This window comes from Nipponia nippon, unplaced genomic scaffold (genome assembly GCF_047370975.1).
Source record: "Nipponia nippon isolate SJK-2023a ecotype South Korea unplaced genomic scaffold, ASM4737097v1 scaffold_20, whole genome shotgun sequence".
Lineage (NCBI taxonomy): Eukaryota > Metazoa > Chordata > Aves > Pelecaniformes > Threskiornithidae > Nipponia > Nipponia nippon.
In genome coordinates, this window is record NW_028262337.1 from 3,200,406 (window position 1) to 3,219,385 (window position 18,980).

At 38.4% G+C, this 18,980-nt stretch overlaps 1 protein-coding gene across 1 annotated transcript in view; it reads left to right on the top strand.

Moving 5' to 3' along the window:
• The window catches only part of PARP8 (poly(ADP-ribose) polymerase family member 8), a 117,624-nt gene that overhangs the window by 38,477 nt on the left and 60,167 nt on the right, over window positions 1-18,980 (top strand). Inside the window, exon 3 of the mRNA XM_087759785.1 lies at window positions 15,265-15,302. Within this exon, the coding sequence (XP_087615911.1) occupies window positions 15,265-15,302 (38 nt within the window). The remainder of the gene's footprint in view (window positions 1-15,264; window positions 15,303-18,980) is intronic.

Genomic DNA, 18,980 nt, shown 5'->3' on the forward strand with positions numbered 1-18,980 from the left:
GTTCCCATACTACTTACAGGGCATAACGTTAGTAAAATTTTCAAGCTTTTAAAAAATCAAGCTGATTACTACTCATCTAATTCTGTTTGTAGACAGTTTAGCAAATGTGAGATCAGTAAAATCCCCTTGCTCTGGGAAGCAGTGGCAATGGAACGATCAGCTGCTGTGACTATGTTTGGTGGAAGTTTTGGTAAAAAATGTATAGTGGGTGTTCCAAAAGTAAAACTCAAAACCTTTATTTTGTAATGAAAATGCATAGCAGTGACCTTCATGTAAGCCTTTCTACTTTGTTATTTCAAAAAGGGAAGCGGCAGGGTTTTACAGTTTGCAGAGGAGCAAATCTGTGTTGTCCATACTAGTTGGCGTTTCATTGCAAAACATATTCATGGTTGGATATACCTAGCTAAATTAGGCAGGTAGTAGATGTAACATTTTGATTATATATATCTGATGACTTGAAAAAATGTAGCAAAAACTCAGTAAACTCTAAACCTTTTATTGGGATTGAAAATACCTGTATTTGGCAGGAGTCAATCAATGTCAAAGACTCATATCCTGTGGATACCAATAGTTTTGCCAGCACTGAAGAACTTTATATGAGAAAGGATAGTCTTCCAGCTGGTGCAGAAAAGATCGCTTGTTATCTACCACTGAGTGTCTGTGTGAGCTAAAGCAGTTCAGTGTCATTCCTGGCTATTTGTTTCCCACCTGTAAAACACGAGGGCTATTAATGGCTTTCCCACCAAGGCGTTGTCCCAGCACTTTTGATGGTGTTTCCACGAGTGCTGAGGCGTAAAGAGAATGGAGTCGAGAACAAGAGCAATAGGTGTGTCCTCTGGTGGTCCACCAACTAGAGAAGCTGGGAGGGGGGAAGAGAGGCTTATTTCCGTTTCCTTCGACTCAACCAGAGTTTTGCTGCTGAGTAACATGGGAGGTGAAATAGTCAGTGCTAAATTGTTGTGTGGTGTTGGTTTTTTTGTTGTGTTTTTTTTTAAAAAAAGCTTGAAATTTGTTTGCTTATGTCACCACGTTCTTGTTACATGTTGTTAATTAAAGCTGCTTGATCTGATTGAGTCATTTAGGTTAAATTTAGGTTAGCTTTTCCTTTGAGCACTGAGGGCCCTATCCTGCAAAGTGCTAAGTATCCTCTGCTCCCACAGCCTTCTCAGTAGGAGCCTAGAACACAGCACGCGCTGGGAGATGGCTGGGTCCTCGCAAGGCCAGATCACACAGAGTCTAGTGTAATTTAAGAATACAGTGAAGCTTTTCAAATGTGTTTTGATTAATACGTCATGGGCTCTCCCACAGTAATAATTTCTGTGCCTTAATATATCACTGTAAGTATTTCGTTAAGCAGTAAAATCCTGCTATATTTTTCAGGCCCTCTGCTATATGTGTCCTGGTGTGAAAGGACACTGCTATTTTTCCTCTTAATTTCTCTGGTGCAAATAAGTGATATGAGTTTACTGTTCCATTTCACCCCAGGCAGTAATTTTGAACAGTTATCCCACTTCTCTTGGGCTTAATGACGCTATCAGAGGACGGAAAGTGAGTGACCTTTCAAAATGGAGTGAACTATAATCACTCTGCCAGCTCCTGGTTTTCTGCTCTGGAGGAGCAGCCTTCTGTAGTAGCCCCATAGCACCCGAGGGGGCTTTGAAAGAAATGGGGATGTTTATTGATTGAGATGCTCGCATGACTCATGTCACTGATGCCTCTGATACGATAAACAATTGTGTGAGCAGGTGAGCAGTTTGACCCATGTCTGCTGGCAAGTTTTTCAGGGGAACTTTTTTGAGGAGATTAAAATGCAATGTACCTACGACTTGGGGCAGTATTACCTGAAGGTTTTTCTTTGTGAACTCTCCTCCCTCAAAAAGAACCCGAGACCCCAACCCTCAAACTAAAAAAAATAACCTTCCCAAGTGTTCATATGTATGTTATTTTGACTCTGCCTACTTTGAACTAGTTGCAGTTCAGTTACCCAGTGCTGTGTATGTTTTATGTATCCCAATGTGCCTGGGAAGACAGTTTGGATCTTGGTAAAACTGGCCCAGATTTTAAGATGTACATGCCTGAATCAGATTTTTTACTCTCTATATTTAGATTCCTCAGTACAATGGCCTCAGTAAACAGGGTGACAAGCACTTGCAGCTGCGTTACTGCTTCCATTGATGCTTTCTCTGCAGTCTGGGGCACTGCTGGCTGAGCAGTTCTTCAAGTCACTGAAAGTGCATGCGGTGTCAGTGAGACATCAAGAAGGGAGGAGTTATTCTTTGGTGTTTGATCCTTTTTTCTTTCATTCTATAGGTTAATTGGTTTTGTTTTCTTTATACCATCTCATTTTTCTTTATGTTTGTCTTCATAGCTCTGTCTTTATTAAAGTCTCTGAGGAGATCTTCAGATTAAGAGCTCTGTATGAGTGAAAGATTTACTGGTTTTAATCTCATGTTAGCAGAAGACTGAAGTTTTCTGGCCATGTTTACTTTCCTCTTCTAGACTTACTGGAAATACTTAATAATAGAATGTCTGATTACAAAACTTACTGCTTACAGGTCCTTTGCCATCTTCTGGATGCCTTCCAAATTTTGATGATCATTTTGGTGGCTGAGTGTGTTAAACTGTACAGACAGAGCAAGGAGTAAGGAAGGGGTGAAGGGAGGACATAATCTCTGACATTTTTTTATTGCAGATTTGCTGGTGAAGAAGCTGAGACAGGAGTAAACCTTCACTTTTTTAAGTCAGTGAGAGTTCGCCTATTGAATTTAGCGGGGCCAGGATTTCATTGTGTATTTTGAAAAGTATGTACCAATTCTGAGTACTTTAGCATGAGTCTTATTTTGCCAGTTTCTCAAAGCTATTTACATGCTGGCCTCATAAAAGGTGCTTAGGTAGCCAAATCCCTTTTAAGATACATAAATTTCTATAGAAATACATGATAAAATGGACATTTTTATACCTTTGTGAGTACAATGAATTATCTAAAATGGTGGATATGTATTGATGGGATTTTCAAGGGAATAAAAACAGTTTAGATGTCTAACTGCCATTTCTGCACAATTAGTGCCTAATTATTTTTTAAATTTGGACTATGAGGCCTTATTTTTCAAAACTGCTGACGGTTCCCACTGATTTCGGTTGGAGACGTAGAGGTTCAGCACACATGAAAGGTAAACCAGTGTCTACAAAGCTTTGTAGTTAAAGATCACCTTTTGAAAATGTGTGCATTTTTTCTTGCTGGGAGGCATATAGCAAGTCACTGTAACACAGCTGGGAATAGAACTACCTCTGCCTTTGCAAGAATACAGGGGCTTCCGAAGCCAGTGCTTCATCTGACATGTAATTAGTTTTTTTGAGAAGACAGGGATCTAATTAAGACTAGTGGAGGGATTTTTTAATTGTATCTTTACAAATTAAAATGATATTCAAAATCTAACTACATGTTGCGGTAGGGTACGAAAATTATCTTTTGTTATTTTTTCTGTAGTTTGCTTAGCATTTTCTGTAGGAATGTCTCCCAGACTATATTCAGGTATGGTTGTTTGGGTATAGTATGAAATTAATATTCTGTGAGCAGTCATGCATCTAGAAGCATTCTTCAGCCCAAGAACAGCCCATGTATTTAGAAATTGTTCCTTGTAGATGGTCTGTTAGTAAATATGCCTAAATGAAAAAAAAAAAAAAAAAAAAAAAGTGCAGTATGCTTTCTATTGCATTCTGTCATGAAGAAGAAATCAGAGCATGTGATCTTCAGGAACAGGTTTAATTCATGAGAAGTTGGTGGAAGAACTGTTTCAGATCTTAGCCAATGCTGCCACTTCAAATGGATAAAAAGTGCTTGAACTGAAATTCCCTGCTGCTATTATTCTGCACACTATTGAAATATAGTACAGGAGTACACTTTGAATTTTTTTCCATGAGTCACACTGAGAGTCATCAATGTCATATTCAACCTACAACTTTGTTCTCCAAGCTACTAGTGAGAAAGGCAAGTAACATTTTACTCATTCATAACTCATTGAAACTAGCAATGGGAAACATATTTGTTAGTAACCTTGCCAATGCAAAATATTTCCATTAGTTTTACTTAAGCTTCTTTTCCATCCTGACTTTAAATGGCTATGTGATTAGTCCTCTAACCCTTCCCTGGGAGACTAATTCACTGTTTAATGGGGTTCTCCATTTCTGATTTTCAGCCAAGTTATACTTTTTCCTCTAATTTAACCTGAATATGGCTTGCCATTTTCCCTTGAGCCATCATGTAAATATGATATCCATCTTCATGTTTGCACTCTGGAAAACATGTCTCAGCAGTTGTCACATTTCCTACCACACTTGCTTATTGATTTGCCATACTCTGTATACCTAGCTGAACCCATTTAAATTTTTTTGCTCCCCGGCCTGTTCTGCCAGATTGGTAATTGTTTCTTGATGATTCCTATACTCCTCCCAATTTGCTGACATCTTTCTAATGCTAAGGACACCCAGGACTGCAGGTTGTATTTGAAGTGTACCTGTGGCCCCAGACTGAAACTGTCACGTCTGAGAAGAAAGGAAAAAAAAAGATTATCTTTTCTTGTTGTCATTTCATACTGAATTTTCCATTTTATTTGCTGTTCATGAGTACATGTTGTTCACGACTGTGGTATAGTGGCAGAGATGTTACAGGTATCCCAGTGAGGCTCCAGGGGTGAGAGTCTGGCCCGCTCTCGTGCTTCATGTTGTCCCTTGCACCGTGGTAATTCTTGGGTCTTTTGGGATGAGGAGGCAAAGCCCTCTGGTATTGCGGCTAGCTGCGTAGCACCTCATTTTGTGCCTGTACCCACAGAAAACGGTGTGGTTTTGACTAACCCCTCAGGTTTGCAAGCAGTCCTTGCAGCTGTGTGGCATAGGCATCAGGAACAGCGATTGTCGCCTTGGATTAAAATGTGTGCAGGATATATGTCCATAGTGTATCTATGGAAATCTAGCAATTTTCAGAGGTGCTGGACACCGCCTTACTAACTTGACCAGGAGACTGTGTGTACCTGTGAGCAATAGATAAATGGCTGTAGGTATGCCAGTGGTCCTGAATTATGTGAAGGCATTATATCAGCATGAATAAACTGAGTTGGGCAATTTCACAGGTAAACATCTATTGAAAATCTTGCCCTATGGGATTTTGTTATGTTGAATGTGTGCAAGAATATGCACTTTTAGTTTAGAATATTCCTAAAAGCTATAGTTCGATGTTCAAATTCTATATTTGGAAGTTATATATTGAGTTATATATTGAGCTGTATGTATGGAACTTACAGAAAAAAATAGTTTTAGTCCATAAATACAGTATTTCAGTTATACCAAGAAGTATTGTGGACTTTATTTGGCGGGGAGGGGGGCGGGGGGAAGGGAAAAATTTGAATTCTGTGAGATATCTCAAAGAACTGAAGAGAAATAGTATTTAAATTTGTTACTTTTCCCCTGCAGAGCAGTCGCTGTCACACACCTCGTTAGAGAAACAAGCAAAATGCCAACTAATTAATGAATGTGTAGAGTGATCTAAGAAGGATGCCTAGGACTTTTCTCCATTGCTGAGCACTGCATGTAAAGGAAAGGAACCATTCCATTTGTTAGGGACATGATGAAGTTAAACAGTGAATGTCTCCAGGGATTTATATGGGCTTTATTTTTGTTTTTAATGATTGGTAAGATGCTGGAATTATCTGCTAAAATGATTGGGTAAAACTTCCTATGACAAGACGCTCTCTTCTGTCGCTTGGTTCACTGTAACTGTTTGGTTTGCAGTTTGCCTTGTATCTCTGCCTTGGGATCACAGTTGTTTCTTTTTGTGTCCTTTTATTTTTCTTTTGAAAGATTACAACACAGAGGCTCCATACAGGGGTTGGAAAAGGGGTTTCTGTTCAATTGATCTGAATTGAAAACTGAGTAACTAGAATTACAGCCACAAGAGCCTCAGAACAGCCTTCCAAAAGGAACAATGTGGACCAAAACTTCATGGCTTGAAGATAACTCTTAACTGGCTCCAAAAAGAGCATATCATGGTTACTTTTGACAGCAATGCTCGAAAATGAAAAGAAAGAAGCTGAAGAGAGGAAAAACTTTCTTCCTTAAAAAAAAGGAAACAGTAGAAAACACATAGTGGAAGAAGATGGGCTCAACCCTGGAAATAAGGTACCCACAGGCTATGATCATATATGCTCCTCTGGCTCCAGATGAGCTGGGTCAAGAGGTTACTGTCCTGAGTTTGTTCTGCACTCTGCGTCCTGAGGAAGACTGAAATTGGATGAAGAGTTAATGAGGAGGATGGAGGGAAAATTCAAACCAGTGGGATCAGTGGAGAGAAGGAAGAACACAGAAGAGAGGTTTAAAAGAGTATCCGGGTTGAGGGGAGGGAGCTGGACCTGGTCAGACAGCGTGACTGCAAGAATAGGTGGCTTTTGTGGTTCTGGTTGAAATGGTCTGATTCTGGTATAGTCTGATTGTGGACAACCTGGCTTTGCACATGAAGCCATATTTTGATGTAATTCTTTCTAGAATGACACACAGCATGTACTTTTTCCCCCCCCAAGTGTCCTTGATTCGGTTATTTCGTAAGTGCTACTTTTATTTTTAGGAGTGCCCTCATGTTTGTTGGAGTGATGATTAATTCTGTAGACTTTGGTGCATTTGCTAGAAGTTGCCATGCCTTTTTCATTGGATGCTTTGCAAAAGGGAAATGGTTGAGCTGCAGCCTTCTGTATCCCCTTTATTTGAATAACATGCTAAATCAAGCAGGGCTTTATGAATAACATTCACTATTTGATTTAGATGCACTTTGGTTGCGTGAAAGGACCAGGAGCGCAATTATTCTTAGAGACAAATGCAAACATATAATAACTTTGACTTAGTGCCTCTGTTCTCCAGGTTATGTCAAGAAATGAAAGCAGTGCCGTTTTTGACTCATTGACACTGCTCATCTCTCTTTGGAATAGTCCTAATTTGTGATCAATAGATGTGCCTGGAACTTCTCATATGTTATCACACACGTGCATTCTCCAACACCCAGAGGAAAAAATTACTCAGAGTCACTTGTTATTCTTTTCTCTATAATTGCTGGTGAACCATGGGGATTTTTGATGTATAGTGAAAGGAGCATGTACACAAATTTCAATTCTTTGCAAGCACCTGGCTCTATCTAGCAGCAAAAAATAGCTGTGACTGATGCTGGGTCATCAGTTACTGGATCACAAGGCATACAGAAACTCGTTGAACTAATGTGTTTCAGGAGATTTAAGGTGGCCTGGATATCTGAAAGCAAATTGCTGAGATGCAGACACGAACATTCAAAACATTTTGAAGGGTACTTCAAAAGCTGTTTAGAAATCCATGAAGCTTCATTTAATCAGGAATCCAGAAAATAGCATGGATGTGAAATGGTTCACAGTCCTGTTGTATTCCAAGCTGCAAATATAGAAAAAAAAAGAAAAAAAACGCTCACCAAAATTTGCACCCTTTGGAATACATCTTGAAATTTTTAGCAAAGTGATGAAGTACTTGTTTCTAGAAATACCCGAAGTGTGGTAGGGCCCAGCAGTCTTGTATTTTGTGCAACTTGTCTGTAATCTTCTTTGTTAAGTACTAAAGTCTCCCTTGGGCTTCAGTGGGATTTAATTCAAGTTCTAAATTCTGTAACTGAAAAGAAAATAATTTTTAATACAGTGAGATTATTCTTGCTGCCCTTGATTAACAGTCACTTTTTCCATAGCTGTGCTAATAGTTGCATGAAAACTTAGGTCCACCTCCTTTTAATTTTTGTCTCATTTGTGGAGACTTCTAGTTCTCTTTTCCAGAATATAATAAGGTTGGCTTTCACTAATTGTTATTTGATTTAATGACATCAGTTTTTATTTCACTGCTTAAACAAAAGCACAATTCCTGTGCTTCAGTAGTTGTTGCACTGTATGAAAGAGCAAAAAGCCTGTATATTTTTTTGCATTTTATAAAGCCTTATGCAAACTTTTATTTTCAGAACCATGTCATGTGATATGCTATCTTCCATATTTCTAACTCATGTGATTCTAACTACTGTTCATCTGTCTGTCTGTTGGGAGGTGTACGTCACTTTGTGATTAGTGTTTTACACAACTGGAACTTTTTTCAGTTCCATTTATGTTTCTGTCACATTACTGGGACTGTATTGTAAAGGTATCATGAATGAAAGGAATGCAGTACTTGCTGATTTGTATTGGCTAATAATATTTACTTCACTCATTAATGTGATTTGCAATGCAATAAAACATGCGTTATATTATAAATGTACATTTATAAATACATTTTAAAAGTCTCCATATTTTTTGCTACAGACATTGTGAATGCTAGCAATAGTTGATTACAAAATTCACCTGATAAGAAAATTCATAATGCTGCCATACTTTTATGTATATTTCTGAATATGATGAGCTTCAGTGGAGCACTTCCCCAGTTGAAGTGTGCTGGGTGGGATGGAATCTTTCAAAAGTGGAAGAGCAAGATTATTTTTCCTGTAGTGTAATTGCATTGTTATTTAAGAGCTCCAGTGAAAGGTAATGATGTGTTTCATAGCAGAGTAGTCATACATACCAAGTGATGAAGTATTTTGCTAATTCACTTGCTCATAAATTTTTAAAAAAACGAACATTTATCATTCACTCAAGGTTGTGGCAGTTGAACACCAAAAGGAGAGTTTGCATTAAGTTTCTTTGTCGTAGCTGTAAGTAATACAGTAGTACTTTTTGCTTATTTTTCAATTGCTTTTATAGTTATTTTGTTTGTTCTGTTTCCAACATAGAACAAAATGGTTGTCTCCAGGCTGTGACTTTGGAGGGCTTGTCTTTTGGCATATCCATTAAACAGAAGAGATCTTTTTGCCATAAAAAATTGCTGCTTATGTTTGCTGGGTCCCTTCTGATGTTATTTGCATGCGTGTCATCTTTGTACAAATTGGAAGAAAGGCTTGACATTGAAGCCTTTTGCATTGTGTTTAACTATTAGTTTTGAATTGTAATTATCTTCAGAGAACTTCCTAATTTAAATAAGGTCAACTAAAAAAAAAGAAAAAGATTAATGGATTTTTTTTTTCTTGCAAAGTATTCAAAATTTTTTGTGTAAATAGCCTACCTAGTTTTTCAGCTGGCCAATACCTAAATGCCTTCATCTCCTACCAGTTCTCAAGGCACTTATCCAAAGGTCAGATATTTCAGGAATGCAATTTGAAAGTTTTGTTTGAATGGGATCCCACAGTACATCTTCTGAAAATCATAATTTCTACCCTGTATTTGTGATATGCTTTATTGTCAAGCTGTTAGGTTTCAAACTGGATGTCAGACTAGTTACTAGAAAAGAGAATGGCCTATGTTTATGGTGGAATCCTTTTGGAACCAATTTCATTTGAGGAAAAAGGCTGATCAGAAGTAAAATAGTATGAAGGGTCTGGCTTCAGGATCACCTGGTGGTCTTTTTGAAGTAGAAGAGGAGGCTAAAGGCTGTGAAAGTAATAGGAACCCACTGAAGAATTCGGAAGCATTTTCAAAGATAAGGAAACAAAGGAGTGAAGATGCAAGTGGGAATATTTTCTGTATAATTAGTGGACATTCGTGAAATGTTTTTCTATTGTGGCATGTGTAGATACTGAAGATGAGTAGTAATTTTGAGAGTTGATAGCTAGAAACTGGTAAAAGAATACAATTTCAGTTGTAGCTGTTCAATTGGACCTTATTCTTATTCCTTCTTACTGCCTCACCTAGAATAGAGTAAAAACATCAGGTCTGTATCATGCTGTGCTTTCAGAAATATTATACAGGTTGTTAAAAAGGCCATTCGGCCCAAAGTTTTCACCAGTATAATTTTATTTTTCTTTTCAAGGTTTCACTAATCTTTTCTTCAGCTCACCAACTTGTTCAGAAGTTCACCCTGGCATATAATCAATACCACAGTAGCATTTAATCTTACGTAGCTGTCCATAGCTTACTTTGCTGAGTCTTAGTATTTTTCTTCGGATATAAGGTTTCATGCATCCCATTAACTTATTGCATTACTGCATTAATGAGCTAGATCTGGGATTTTGGATATCATAAACAAAAAATAATCTTTTCTGAATTCTGTAGCTCCAGATGCATTATAATTAAGAAAGTTCTATTTACTCTTTTCTTGTTATAGATTGGCATTAGACTACCATAAGATTCCACATGACAGAAAATCTTGTTTCCTTTCTTCAGCAAGTTTGCAAGCTGCAACATTGGCACATGGAGCTCTGTCTCTAGTAGAGTCATCTAAAACTGGAATAGAAACTAGATCACAATTTCCACACTTAATAAGGCAGTAAGTCAGCTGTTGCCATGGGATAGAGCTGGTTGAATTGTCATAACCGTTCCATAGGCATAAATCTTGGACTTGCACCAGATGCTTCATGCTGTTCCTGCTGTGCAAAACAGCTGGAAATTCAGCTAAAAGGATTTCTTTCCTAGAGAGAAACTACAGGTGGCATAAAGCCTTGAGATAACATGAATTTGATGGGATGATTCGTTATACACTCCAGCTCCAGTGTAACTGTTGCAGCTTCAGGATGCACGTCTCATCCTGGGGTTTGTACTGCGATAGGTAAAAACTGCAGTTCAAGGCACGGGAAACAATCTTACAAATTGATGTAAAGAGGTGAAGCTGGTTCTTTTCCTTTTTATGAATATGCTTTGCTGCAGTAATTTTTGGTTTGCTGCCTATTTCAGTTTTCATGGATTTTTTTCTTTGCCGCGGAGCTTCCGGTTTAGGATAATATTTTGCCTGGTAGTATAATCAGTTTGGACTCTGGACTCCATTTTAACTAGCTTTGAGAAATTATAGTAGTGTCAAGTGCAGGTGAATATGCTTGTTCTGTTTCAAATTGGGACAGATTCATCTGAAAAACAGCAATTATGTGGTGGATCCCCATCTAGTTGATGAATTAGTTCTCAAAAGCAGGATACTGTTTCTAAAGAAGGAACAGATGTGGTTAAAACACATTGGAAAATGCTTGCAAGGGGTTCCCTGTGAGTAGAATTGTTACTAAGGTAAGGCCATGGATCTACATGTTAATATTATTTCAAGCAATAAGGAGTTTACATTAAAAACTCATAAGCAGTGAAACATGTCAGCTCTCACTAATTTCTCATATGGTGCTTTACTGTTTGTTAAATAACAAAAAATTTTACTAGGCCATTTCTAGCATGAAGCTTGTTCTGAGCTTAAGGGTCGAGAAGGATATGTACTGTAGGATGCCTTCTGCAGAGGATCTAAGCTGAATAAAACAGAAATAACACCATCATTGAGGCTTTGTTTACACCCAAGAGTTCAACTATATTCGTGTAGCTAAAGCAATATAACTCAATGAGCAAGGACGATGGTTGGCTGGTTAGAATGTGTTTATGGGAATGGAAATAAATTGTAGTGCTATAAGCTGTATTTATAGCGATGTAACCGCAATAGGGTTGTACAGGAGAACTGGATTGCCAGAAGGAAAAATCATACCCCTCACTGGAATAATCATATTGTACTTCTATGTGGAGGCCAGGCCTAAATTAATTCCAGTTACATTTCTGAGTACTTAAATAAGAAAGCTGCTTCAGTAAAGGCTTTCTTTGGCTCTGAGAGGATTTAACACCAAGAGGCATTGAACATCTGCATCTTCACTGAAGTCTGTGCTTTTTAAGTTGCTGTAAGCCATCACAGTCCTGTGTGTCTGTCTTGGCTCTAAATTTCATTGAAGTCAGTGGGAAAATGCTGGGGTGGCTGCAGGACTGGAGCCTCCTAAGAGACCTTTGTTAGCCTGGTGTATCTTGTTTTCTGACAAATCAGGTGCACAGTCAGTAGGAAGCAGTTTATCCTGAGTGCAGAAAAATGTGCCAAAGTGTGATCCTATGTGACAATCACAGGGAAAGCTGGGACGCAAACCCAAGTTTTGTTCTGTTCAGTAGTTTTATTTCCATTTTTTGCTTCCATAGCCTGTACGTAACTAACATAAGATTACAAGCCCAAGCAAAGCACCACCACCTCTCTCTGGGGACTCAAAGAAACCATTTGTTCTCCCGGAATATGAGTTTCAGTATGTGTGAGAGGAATGGGCTATCTAAAAGACTGTTCCCACAAGAGCTTTCTCTGACATAATACTTCACTAATACTTCTCAGTGTACACAGATCTAGGGACACTGAAGAGAGGGCAGCACAGAGATCCCAACATGTGCTGAAGATGTGAATTTAGATGGAAAGAAGACAATTAGACATTGCCTTTTGGGGGGTGGGGCTAGAACGAATAATGTAAAGAGTTTCAGGGTAAACACACCCAGAATAATAAACTAATAGTTCTGCTGAGTCAAGGACTAAAATAAGTTTGTTCAGTTCCTAAACTGCATCAGTAGTGTTTCTAATAAAAACTACTGGTTTATTTTAATTGAAAGTAAATATCCCATTTTCAGGCATTTTGTTCTTTAGTCTTTGGTTCACTTTTCCATTAAGCAGTTTCCTCTGAAGTGGCAGCTCAGGCTTATCGGATTCCATTATTATTTCCAACATACTATCATTTAGTTTTGGTTTGGCAGATAGATTTTCTGTTAATGCTTTTCAGATGGAGGTGATATCAGATTTTGGTGGCAATGTTTTTTCTGTAAGGGGACTTTTTATTACTGGCATCATAGAATAATTTTACTTTGCATGATTCTTACTTTCCTTTCTCCTCTCTGATAATATTCATTTTACTAGTGAGACCACGGCTGGATTCAGTGGGCTCTGGGTCAGACCTTGAATTTGCTTACAGTCATTACAGGATCTGGTTTGAGACTACTTCTAACCTGCATCTTCATGAACCTTTTCATTTTAGTTCCATCTCACAAGACCTACGGTATATTTTTTTCTTATTAGTTTCCATTTAACGTCACCACAGCTGCTGCTGCCACAGATACCACGTGATGAAGAAGAAGGAAGAGAAACACGCTTTCATAGGGTTTCTGCACATACGCACATAGAGTAATTACGTGGGAGATGACCTGTGTAGACTATGTGGTCCACCTCCCACTCAAAGCACAAGTTAACTCCGAAGTCAAGTCCAGCTTCAAAGTTAGATTAGGTTGCTTAGTGCCTTGTCCAGTTGAGTTTTGAATATCTGCACTGATGGAAATTCTGTAACCTCTGCAACCCCTGTTCTTGTTCTCAATATGAAGAACTTTTTTTTTAAGACATACGTGGAATTTCCCTGCTTTGCTGCAGTTTTTAAATTGGATTGAGATGTTTTTTAAAGTAGAATATGGAGTGAGTTCTAGAAAGATTTTTGTTTTCTTGGGGTAAAAGTCCACACTTGAAGATAATCCTATATAACAACAGTCAAACAAACCCATACACAGCAATTCTGGAGGCAGAAAAGAGGTGTGCAAGCAGCCAGTCTAAAAGAATGAGACTGAAGTACCTCTTTTGGTAATAGAGGGAAGAAGTCATGGTTACAAACACAATGTCTAGAACATGGGTTTTGTTGAGAACAGGCCCTTAGTTAACTTCTTGGGGTGTTTTTTGGTGGGTTGTTTTTTTTTTTTTTTTTTGCACCACAGGGCAAAATTCTCCGCACATGACTGCACTGAGATATAACGTTTCCTTATTTTGGAATATTTCTCTATTTAAATTAGTGATATTTTATGCCATGACAGATTAATTAGATCTAAATACCCTAGTCTTCAGGGAAAATGCTCCAAGATGAAGGGATACAGATGCTGCCTATTCCAAATGTCTGAAAAATAACTAAAAGAGAAAAATCACAAAATGTTGAATTTACGCAGTCATAGGATTTAATTCTGGCTTGACTGAGGCTATCAGGAGTTGTGTGGCTAAATCTGTTGTCAGCTGTAATAAACACTCTTTCTGCTTCAATTTATGGGAACATTTGCAGCTGTTGAAGAAACAGACATCTTTGCCTCTTAGTCAAACAATACATAAAATGAATTACAGTAGAATAGATGATGTGCAAAAACAGGTGACAGAGCTGTGCGGTAATAGACTGACTTACGGAAGAAAGTGTGAGGGACCTACTTTTTCATATTGATTGCCTCTTACAGTCAACGGATTGTGAAAGCGGAGCTCATTTAACAGAAGTCTTTGAGAGAGAAAAAGAAAAAAATCGTACATGGTTTTATTTTATAGTCTACATGGAAGTTGTATTCATGTAATTTAGAAAGATCCACTGAATGAATTTTCAGTGATGTACAATACATACCAAATTTTATTAAGTGGACTGTGCCATCCTGCCTTTGTCTGTCTGCTTAACTTACTACAGACATGAACACACACCATGTATTATTTAAATGTGTAAGTTGACACATACAATTTAAAGGATTTAGCAGTGGAAAGAACATGAATTATACAACAGAAAGCTTTCAGCATACTGCAGAGTTGAATGTTTTTAATGCAAAATGAAGACACACATTAACCTTAAAAAAAAACAGAAGGACTTGGTGAGTAGTTAGTTAGATAACTGAGCAGACCATCATGCCCATTTGTCCTGTTCTCAGCAGTGAATTTAGTGAAGATCTCACTGAGTGGTAAGGAAAGCACATGTGGGCTGAGCTGGATAAGCAGGGTGCTCTTTGTATGACTGTTTTCTGATGAAACAGATTCAGGTAATCCATGTAGTGAAGCTACCCTTTAGTGTGACGGTGGCTCTTTCAAATTTGCTTTGAACTCAGCTTGACAAAGAGGTACAGGTATCAAATATAATTGCCACCACTGTTATAAATATGGGGTTTTGATGAGAGGAAGGAGCCCAAGCCATCCAGAGCCTTTGCTGAGACTAACAGGAAAATACAGAAGTGCCCCAGCCAGTGAGAAAGGCTTCCTGCTGAGTCTTGAGTCAACCCCAGACACGAGATGCAGAGAAAACTGGGCTTTTCTATTTCTGGTGTTCAAAGAGCAACTTTTTTTTAAGCATAAGTACAGATATTGTGCAATGTTATTCTAAAGTGAATATAATGCAGTCTTGATATTCTTTTTAAGAAGGTTGAAATCGGGATGTGCCAATTTCGCAAAGTAAGCTTTCAAAATGGGCATGACGCTTTTTTTTTTTTTTTTGTAGCCGAGCACTTCAAAAGCCATGAAAATAGCTGTTACCTTCTGTCCTGGAAACTGTCAGGAACCTATAAATAAACATAAAATAATACAGGAGCAGGAAAAAAATGTTATGCCAGCAGTAATGTTGTTGTTATTAATTCTGTTGTTTCCTTTTTTTTTTTCTTTTTACAGTGTATCCTATTCAGTGCATGTCTCTGAGGATTACCCAGGTACAGTGCAACATTCTTGTCCATGACACATGTATGCATGTTACTGCAATTTGCTATATTCAGATGAGAATATCTGAAAGGGTATTGATGTCTTCCAGGAGCATCCTTGTGCTAATCATTTTCCATTACTTAGATTATTTTCACAGTCATTTCTCCTTTTCAGGCGACATTTATCAGCTGGGTCAGGGTGAGAAAACCTGGTTCACCAGTTTACAGAGACCGGAGCTTGTGATGCTTTCCGTGTCTGGAGCCAACAGTGATAGGAGTGAGAAAGTGCCCAACTCCTCTTTGGCATAGTAGATAAAGCTTGATCTTTCAAGAGGCTGAGCGGTCTGGCATGCGGCCAGCAAAGCACTTCTGCGTTAGACCTTAATGAGACTACACACGTTCTTCAAGTTAAGCCTGTGGACTGTGCATTGATGCTTCTCAGGGTCAGTTGGAGCCAAGGGTTTGTGTCTGGGTATGTCTTTGGTAATGTAAGCTTGCAAAGCTGTTCCCAGCTGCTCAGTCCTGCCTCCCTTTCATACTCTGAGCTGGGTTGGCAAAAGCATTTGTGTAACCATGTGGCCAATCTAGACAAGCGGAATTATTCATACGAAAAACAACCAGGCAAGAGCAAAAGCTAGTTTTCAGCTAGCTTATTTCCCTGATTTCATTCACAAAGAGACTGTATAGTTACCTCAGGAGGCACAGAGGTTAGCAGAAGCAGGAGAGGGATGAGGGCAGACAGGTGCTGTACAAGTAAAGGTACATGCTAGTACTGTTCCATTGCACCACATTGTGTATTTTGCACCTGGGAGTATTTAATAGTGTAAGTACCATGAGTGATATGAAACCCTCTGCCCTTTTTTAATCTTTATGCATAACATCTCTGTAATATTTCTAAAAGAAATATTTCTTGTTTCTTTTAGAACCTCTAAAGAAGTGAGGCTTTGATCTTCTTCACTGATAAGCAGTAGACTATGTTTGTTCAAAACACCAGAGTGTTTGAAGCAGATATAGAGAAATCAGCATCAGCAGTGATGCTAAATACAATGGATTATGTGAAAGAATGCTAACAACCTTTATGAGAGATATATTTTTTTACCAGTAAAAACTGGAGGGAAGACTGGTACTAGTAATAATCTATTCGACATGCAGTAAGGGGAGAAACTGAGATTCATAAAATACACAGTCATAGCAGTGATAAATTGATTTACTGATTACAACATTGACCTGACAATGAATGGAGGGACAAATAGTTGAAAAAAAATCTGCATCATATGTTATTAACAGTTTGTTTTATTAAACATCAGTAATGGATTTATGCATTTCAGGGATTAAGCTATTATGAAGGCACAAAACTTGATCTCTGGGAACCCCTAACTAAATGGCAAGCTGGAGCACTGAACCAGCAGTTACTCCCACAGCACATGAGATCTCATCTCCTGGCAAAATTCTGCCTGACGGACCTCAAACTTCCCTTACAGATGCTATTTGCCGTATACCCTGATGGCCTACAAGCCTGAGTGACTTTGGTGGCTCTAAAACCTAATGAATATTCTCTGCTGTCACACCCTATATTTTAAAGCCAGATAGAATTTGAACATTTTACACTGTAGTAACTTGGTGAGGGGGGCGTAAACCAGCTGCACATGTTTACTGATCGAGGCTTTGGAAGAGCTGATTTCATTCATATCTCAAGCTTTTGCAGGATCTATGTTTGCTTTGTGATGAAGAGGTGTTTAGCATGTTAGGAATGATAATGACTCTTTGCCATTTTACAGCTTTGATCCTAAAAATACTCGTTTTGACATGGTAAGCCAGATTCTTTACCTCCTGTCTTTGTCCTAAATCTCTAACTTAACATTACTGCTGACTGGCTCTCTTCTCTGGCATGTATTTTAAGGGATGTTTCAGGGACATGTCAAGGTGCGATGATATCAAGTCTGGGAAGCTCTGTGCTGATGTTCTCCTCAACTGGAAGATGATCTTCAAGCATTGCTGCTAGTTGATAGAGTTCAGAGCAACACGTACTCGTCAAATTAAATTTCTCACAGGATAAATCTTTACAGATCAAGATTTAAGTCCATTAGTGCATAGATATACCAAAATTATATCCTTTGGAGATTAAGGGTGTGTAATACACAGCGGATCAAATTTGGCAATCCGAAAAAAGGCTGTCAGAGTTGATCATCAGATAAATTGCTAATGCATGCAATAAATATATGAAAATAGAAGAGATGAAGTTATTATACAAATGGTGTTCATTCAGCCAGAAGTGATACCACCACAAGTAAATTTCAAATGCTATAAGAAGAGCTTTGGGTACTGCATATACTCTAGCTCCCTGCATTGCTGTTATGTATGCAGTGTCACTGCTTTGGCACTGATAACAGTGTGTAGCTATTGCTGAATTGCTTCATAAGGCATCAAAAGAGTACAAACAGCTGAGCATTAAATCATACCTATGGGAACCATAATATGACATGACAACTTTCAGTAATGAAAAGTGTTTGAAAATTTCATAATTATGAGTGAAAGCTAAAAATATGCTCAGAAAGGCACACTGAAGAACTTAATAGTGTTGAGACAGTAACGTCTCAAAGTTACATATACATTGCTGACATTGTGAAAGCATTACTGAAAATTTTAGAGGCAAGTAATAACAGTTCCAGCAAAATATCTCTGTAACTATTTTCTGATAACATTGACACAACTGGGGAAAAATAACGTTCCTAAGGAGCAGTTATAGAATATAACATCAATGAGCAGACTAAAGTCCCATTAATATGAGTGGATCATGACTCCTGTGAGAACCATTACAGCAGCAAGCATTTTGCTAATGAATATATGTTCGGAGTGATAAGTCTCAGCTGCCATAAACTTGTAGAACTGCTGTAGTCTTTTATACCAGTGATTTGTGGGTTACACATGTGTTAACAGAAACATCCTTTTCTTAGACCTCGTTAGATTGCAGCAGAGATAGAGAGAACCAGTTTGGCAGCGAGTGGTTTGCTGCATCCCTGCACTAGGTCCAGGCATTAGGTGCTCTGCTTAAGAGGAGAGGTGTTCTTGGGTGTAGTGTGTTAGAAACTGGATGTTGAAGAAAGCAAACCAAAACCAGTATCTTAATTTCAAGTTTCATTAGACTGATGGAAGGAAAGAAAAAAAACCCTAATGGCTGCCAAATAGAAAAGGAAAACAGAAACTTGGCAGTGAAAATCATATTACCCAGCTGCCAAGAAAGAATGGCAGTGGGCATAAAAATATAATTAAAATCTATAAAACGTGTAATTGAGCAGTCCTTTTTTCCATATATGTATATCTTGGTAATTGCCTATTCTGTACAGCACATATTGTTGTTTTTCCTACTTTTTCATACAGCAATAAGTTCTGGCACATGGACTTCTCCCATCCATATATATGGTGTTAGGTATATTTAGAGGTAAATGGTGGCCCCTGTTATTCCAGCTCATTAGACTCTATAGCAGCAAGTTACACTGCCAAACCTGGGAAAGGAATGGGCCTGTGTTGTATATGCCCAGAGCCATCCAGCATGGCGAGTCTGACACTGAAATGATGACAGAAAGGTGGAGCATGCAAATAGAGGCAAGGCAAGGGGTTCATGGAGAGGGTGAGATGCAGCTCTCTTGGAGACATAGTTCACAGCCTGTCCTGCTGATAGACAGAAGTGGG